Genomic DNA, 7,147 nt, shown 5'->3' with positions numbered 1-7,147 from the left:
TATTAGACATCATGGTAATCCTTGCTTTCCATGTTTATTTTTTGTTCCATGTGGTCTCTTGCATCCTTGTTTTTCTCCCTCCTATTTGTAACGAAGGAAGAATTAAGAAACGTGGCAAATGATATGTTTCTCCACTTCTATGGAGAGATGAAGAAAGGTTCACACCTCTCAAAATGTTTGCGTTCTTCTTCTAAATGCAGTACCCAATTTCTGTGCTGGAAATTTTAATTGTCGACTTCTTGATATTCAGAGTTATTACTGTTTCACGGTGGATTCTTTTAGTGGTGATAACCTGTAAGCCCTTCTATAGGTAGTTCCTAGAAAATCCAATAGAGCTGAAACCACGAGTCATTTGCTCTTTTCCCATATTTTGTGCTGGTCTTTAATTTTTGTCCTTCAAAAGGGGCATAAGATACTCATCATGATATTCACAAGTTATACCAGCACTCTTAAAGAACTTATGCCTTGCTAGGCATAAGTTTGATTTTGGAGGGTAAAAATTAAAGACCTGTCCTTTTGAAGGGCAAACCGTGCAATTACTTGCTGAAACCACTCGTTCCATAAATGAATATACTGTTCTACGAGTTCAATGTTTGGACGAGACGATTCACATTGCACCTTGAAATTAGCCTAGAAAATACAAGACAATTAAAATAAACAAGTCAAAGAAACCTTTTTAACTAATAAGAAATCTTCTTAATGAAATTCAGTGATTTACTTATCAATTCATAGATAATCTCTCTAATAGGCGTACTACCCGTATGATGAGGCATACTCAATTTAGACCTATTGACTAAATTTCTTCTAATTGTTTCCCGTTTTAACAACACACTATCAAAATTACTATCGGTCACTTAACATGTGCTCCTAGAGACCAGCCATTCTGAGTAGCTCGTCTACCTCTTTGGCACATCCTTTAAAGCATCATGGGAATGACTTCATATTCTTGTGCAACAATTCTCGGTTCGGCATCACTACTATAAATAGGTCCTTTAGCGATAATTTTATAGTGGCATTAACTTAATGGCCACTAATTCATTATTTAGCGTGAAATATGACCGCCTAATAGATATTGGCCAGAAAAAGGTGTTCTTGTACCGGCTATAAAATGGAATGACCACTGAAACCACTAGTTTATGACATTTGTTGATTATTTTACCATTCCCTCCAAATATTTTGCACACGATGTACTTATTCCCTCCTAAAAATATTCACGCTAAATCACCAATTAATTTTAAAAAAAATCAGAAGTTTTCTAGAAAGGCAAAATAGCGCTGCAGCTCAACCCTAACCCATTCGTCTCACCATCGCCCCTTCAACATACAGAAGAGACTATTAAACATTCTAAAGAGCTGTGGAATTTGGGTGTTAGGGTTTGTGAAAATCAGAGATGATGTTCGTCTGCGGGCTGATCTGTGCAATGATGACGGTGGTTTTCTTCATCCAATAATGATAACATTGTCGCTTCGGTGCTCTTCCAGCTGCTGTTCCAAAAATCGATCCTATTGTATATGCTTTCCAGAATTTTCGTAAGTTTTTCTTTCCTCGAATCTTTTATATTCATTGCCTACAAGATTTGAGTTTTCTCTTTATGTAATCCAATTACAATGACCTTTTTTTAGAGCGAGAAATTCATCAACTTTATGGGTGTACCGTCGATCCTAAATCATGTAAGTGCTGTAAAGAGAATTCTTTCAAGTTTGTAAGCTTACTGTTTCTGATTCGGTGTGGGCTAAAAAGGAACTGATATGCAAATTAATCCAGGGATGAAGTCTTTCGGTTATGGAGGCCTTTTTTATTTTATCCTGTGTAGGTATAGCTCCGTTAGATCTACAACCATTTTTTTCCCTTTTAATTTCATTAGGGCTGAATAGTTAAAAGTTGTATTAATCAAATAGCAGATCTAGACTATATCTCTGACACACGAAATCTATCTTCATGACTGTTGCTTAAATTTATGGTGTCTGCTTTACTAGAAGTGCTTTGATGGCTAAGGATTTCAAGGTATAATATAGCTATTACATTCAATTGGAGTGGGCTCAATAGTATACTTACCAAATCTGCATCTATTGATTCTATTCACATTCATAAATATTGAAGTGTCAGGTGGCGAGTTCTTTCGAATTTATTATTCTTTGCAGAAGAACATTAAAACTTTGAATCCATGATGGAAGTTCCATGGAGGAGTTCAAGACGCTCATTCAACCTTGCACGCTTTACTTTCTTGTTCTTTACACTAGAACATCAAAAGCTAGTACTATTTTGGGACTTTAAGGTTGGGGTTTGTTTATTCAGTTTACTAGCTTTTTAGTTTTATTTGCTTTATTCACTATATGTTTATTTGTTTTAATGTTTTATTGTCTAACATTGGACAAGACTCTAGTTAAATACAAATGATTTTTATTGGATAAACAGTCTAGTAAAATGTAATCTTTACATCCTTGCTCAGATAATTCGTTAATTGGTATAGGTTCAAGACACTAACAGCCTAAACAAGAGGTCGTCGCTTAGTTAATTAATCAAATGGTTTAATTAGTTAAGGATTCAACTTGGGCAGTCATAATAATTTAACCCAACTTTGCTTGTGTTTTTTCGTTATTTATGTGGGTGTTAAATTTAGTCTATGTTTAGTATCTAATCTGTTCCAGAGCAATGCCTTAGATTACAACCTTTAAAAACTAAGGCTAAATTGGTTCAGGCAACAGACCTCTTAAATAGTTATGCCAACTTATTTATGTTGCTAATTAGGTAAGTCAACAATTAATTAGCTAACCTTTCTGGGGATAGTTACATTTGTGTTTGAGTGTTAGGCATTTATGATATAGAATCATTCATTTAGCACAAACTCTTAGTGGTCTCAATCTTTAATTTTGGCAAAATCCTCAAATAAGCTATGGATTTTTCGACAAGTAATCCTCTTTATGCCATACATACTTAGTTTAGTTCTACTGGTTGAATAGCATTTTTTTTAGGTCTTAGTTCATTTCTTGTCATTAGATAGTGTTTACACATTTTTGTTTTCTGACTGTTAATAAGTCAAATCTCTTGTCGAAGTACTCCTGAAAGAAGACGAATATATAATTGTTATGTTATAATTTAAGGTAATTTGCTCTCACTCTTCAATATTAGTCAAATGGGTTTGGCATCTTTTTGAATCATGGAGATAAGATTGGAAGTTTTCCTTTGCTTTGAGAAAATTGTTTGGTTGCTTAGCAATTTTAAAGCATGTATTATGAATTATTTGTTGTCCTGCTCACTTTGTTCACCTTAAGAAAAGGGAGAAAAAAGAGTTTAGAGTATTCTTTTACATTTGAAGTGTGCTACAAAGGACATTTATAAAAAGGGAAGCTTTTTATGAACCTGAATAACTTTTGTTGCAGCAATGAATTTAGACTAGTTGTAGTTTGCTACTGGCCACTATTCTTTTGTGAGCTGGTATAGTACTTTCCAATCTTGAGAAGGAAATGATTTCTCCAAAAGAGTTGTATCTTCTATATTATATCAGACACAAGTAGGATGATGTGTTACTGTTTAGCTGCTACCTTAACATGCCTAAGATATTTTAAAACACTTGCTATGTCTATCTTTTATGTCATCGCTCTTGCATTGGATTATAAATATGCACATAATAAATGTTGTACTTTTATTTGGTGTCACTGGGCCAAACTATCTAGTAAGCTGTTGATTAGAATAGTGATGTAAAAATGTTTTACAACTTACAATTGGTTTGCTACTGGGTACTATTCCTTAGTGAGCTGGTATAGTACTTTGCAATCTTGAGAAGGAAATGGCTTCGAAAAGAGTTGTATCTTCTATATTATATCAAATACAAGTAGGATCATGTGTTACTGTTCAGCTGCTACCTTAACAAGCCTAAGATAGTTTAAAACACTTGTTATGTCTATCTTTTATGTTATCGCTCTTGCATTTAATTATAAATAAGCACATAATAAATGTTGTACTTTTACTTGGTGTCAGTGGGCCTAACTATTTAGTAAGTTGCAACTTTCGCATTAATTATAAAAGTAATGTTAAAATGTTTTACAACTTATGATTGGTTTCTACCTGATTACAGGTTGAACGCAAAAGGGTGCAGAGAAGTGTGGTGTCTGTGGTGGCATTCCTTTGCAGATGGGTAATATGGTTTTATGAGTAGCAGTAGTAGCTAAAACCAATCCTTGTCTTTGTGTTCTGTTTTGTGAATTTTTTTCTCTAACAAATGTTTCTTTATTTTGTATCTTGATGGAAGGAACAAATTGATCGAGTCTGCAACACCAGTTGGACCCAATGGTAATTTTCTCCTTGCTTGATCTGAGAATGCACCTTAATGTTATAATTATTGAAGTTCCTTTAGAAAGATTGGTTTTACTGCTTCTGCTCTTTTATGTGATTTCTTTGTCCTCTTGCTGGGTGTTTTGGAATATGATGCACATGAATGCATCTGTTGCTGATCTCTTTAAAAATACAAATTATTTATGCTATTGCCTTTGCAAGATAACACACATATATAAGTAAATTGAAAACTTTGTGACAGTTAGTACATTGAAGAATGCATGGTTAGACTCAAAGTTTAGAATTTGTGCAACTATCGGCTTAGCGCTATGTTGAATTATGAGAAATTTTGCAGTTGGTGTTTGTTTATAGTGTAAACTGCAAAGGGACTACAGAATTTGTTTAAATTTATAAAAATGGAATGGTTGTTGCTGAATAGGAAGGGCTACTTTGATTAAGGTTTTGCCTCGTTTTTATTAGAGCATATGACTTCAGTGGTGGAGCTAATTTGTTTAAATTTATAAAAATGGAATGGTTGTTGCTGAATAGGAAGGGCTACTTTCATTAAGGTTTTACCTCTCTTTTTTATTAAAGCATATGACTTCAGGGGCGGAGCTAGCATACTAAATTGGGGATATAGCTTGTTGCCGACTAGTTTACCACTGTACTGTGGATGGCCAGTTCTTGTTGCTGCAACCATTGCTCTTCTTATATCGAGAACTAGTATGAAATCTTTTTCACTTACTCAGATTAGGATAGAAGGCTAGGTTGCTTATCCTTTCACCATAGTAGTTGTAGTTTTGCTCATTCGTTTATTGCCATTTGATTTCTGCTTATATTTGTTCGGCCTTTGTACTTTGATTATCTTATTTATCTATAATAGTTAATGCTCCTTTCTTTCCGGACTGTTCTACCATGACTTTGTCGCTTTTGTTATTCTTTGTTTTCATACTGTTTTTGATATGCTTGGCCCTATCTGACCTTTTGTCTTGTTTTCCTCCCTTGAGCCAAGGGTCTTTCGGAAACAGCCGCCCTACCTTTCAAGGTGGGGGTTAGGTCTGCGTACACTCTACCCTCCCCAGACCTCACATGATGGGATTCTACTGGCTTGTTGTTGTTGTTGTTGCTCGGGAGGTATCTCTATCATCCACAAAGATTAGTGCCATTGATCATGTTAATAAGCTTTAGGTGCTTGTATTCAGAAGATTGAAATTTGAATATTCAAATATGAGATGATAGAAATTCACTTTATTGCTATCTTCACCTAGTGCATTAGTATATATCAAAATGGTGTTCACGGTGGCATTTTAGGTGTTTACTTGCGGTGATTTTCTACGTTTATTTCATCTTTTGACATATTTATTTTATTATTTCAGGTCATACAATATGGAGTTTGAAAATTTCGCTTTTGGAAGATTCCAATATGATGAAGAGTTGGGAACATTAATTGATAAGATTAGTTATATAATGACATTAGTTATTTATTTCAAACAATATCATTTTATTTTTTTAAGTTGTGACATTAATATTTTGGATTATTACTTCTTTTTGTTTGTTTAGATTAATAAGATGTACTTTGTTTATGAATTAATAGTATATAGTACTTGCCAAACTTTGTTGTCACTGTGAGATTCTCTTTATACTAGCAATTTTATTTTTTGAATGTTGTAGCCATTCTCAACAAAGGCTAAACAATTGTCGTTAAAGCTTGTGACTTTTTGTAGCAATTTAATTGATTTTACTGGCTATAAACATAGACACTAAAAGGGCCTAATTACTATTTTTTGAAGGAATATTGTAGCCATTATGATTGCCATAAAATAATTGCCGTTAAAGTGACTAGATTTTAGGGCCATTTTATTAGTTTTACCGGCCATAATAATGGACTCTAAAAGGGTATAATTGTTCATTTTTTGGAGTGCATTTGGCAGCCATTACAATTGCCGCAAATAATTGCTGGTAAAGCCTTTACCGACCCCGGTTTCACCGGCCAAAGAGCAATTGCAGGTAAAAGGTTTAGCGGCAATTGTTATTGCCGCAAAAGAGGTTTTTAATTGCCACTAAAGCCCCTTTTTGTTGTAGTGCATTGAGGAAAATGTTTCTAGAAAATATGTTCGTGAAAAATAAGTGATTTTTTTTTTTTTTTTAAGCCATCACCAAGGGTTGTGAGTCCTTGATGTGGGGGGTTAGGTTGACCCCTACAATGTCTATTAATGCACAAAAAATTACATTTAGAGGGGGACATGGACCAAGCCTCTACTTCCATAATCTGTTAAGCTCTCAAAAAGAAATAAAGGGCCAAGCCTATACAGTGCCCTTTTTGACTAAGATTTACAATATTTAACTAACAAAAAAATTGCTTTTTTCATATCTTCTTCTCATAGAGGGGAATTGCCATTTGTCTAGTTGAACTAAACCTTTAACCTCTCTTGGAAGTTGTGAGGAGGCATAAAAGGTTTCTACTCCACTAGTTGATGCCAATTTCGCAAAGAAGTCAGCAACTTGATTTGCTTCCCTTAAGCAATGTGTAAGAGTTACTTCACCATCCCTTACCATATTAATAGTGTCAGTTATTTAGTAGAAAATATTGTTTGAAAAACACCCACCCTCAAATCCACCTCATCTTCACCCTTACCACCACCCATCCCCACCACCCCATCAACACCCCCACTCCGCAACACCAACCACCCACCACCCAACCCTACCCCTACCCAGTGGCAGACCCAGGATTTCGTGCAAGGGGTTAAAAAAATAAACTAAAGTCCACGATAGTAACTCACCGTAAAAGCAATACTAGGCATAACGTAATGGGTTTCAACCTCTGCTCTTTATTTTGGTTCATAACAAAACCTTAAAATGGTTTTGCCTACAACTC

General features: G+C 34.7%; 1 protein-coding gene across 22 annotated transcripts; it reads left to right on the top strand.

The window, feature by feature from the left end:
- Nucleotides 1-870: 870 nt before the first annotated feature.
- Nucleotides 871-5,859, top strand: LOC132606395 (uncharacterized). Of its 22 annotated transcripts, none has more exons than XM_060319861.1 (7): nt 871-1,529; nt 1,623-1,670; nt 2,101-2,275; nt 4,076-4,135; nt 4,250-4,290; nt 4,880-4,995; nt 5,285-5,642. In XM_060319861.1, exons 3-7 carry the CDS (start codon nt 2,165-2,167, stop codon nt 5,326-5,328), a joined length of 372 nt encoding a protein of 123 aa, XP_060175844.1. In that variant the 5' UTR covers nt 871-1,529; nt 1,623-1,670; nt 2,101-2,164; the 3' UTR covers nt 5,329-5,642. The 22 variants fall into 22 exon arrangements, 14 of the variants coding, with proteins under 14 accessions (XP_060175844.1, XP_060175842.1, XP_060175840.1 ...); XM_060319859.1 differs by lacking the exon at nt 1,623-1,670 and adding an exon at nt 5,649-5,859 and having other exon boundaries at nt 872-1,529; nt 2,142-2,254; nt 5,280-5,406; XM_060319857.1 differs by lacking the exon at nt 5,285-5,642 and adding an exon at nt 5,649-5,859 and having other exon boundaries at nt 872-1,529.
- The last annotated feature ends 1,288 nt before the right edge of the window (nt 5,860-7,147 follow it).

The sequence above is a fragment of the Lycium barbarum genome, chromosome 8 (assembly GCF_019175385.1).
Source record: "Lycium barbarum isolate Lr01 chromosome 8, ASM1917538v2, whole genome shotgun sequence".
NCBI lineage: Eukaryota > Viridiplantae > Streptophyta > Magnoliopsida > Solanales > Solanaceae > Lycium > Lycium barbarum.
This window is presented reverse-complemented; position numbering and strand designations above follow the sequence as displayed.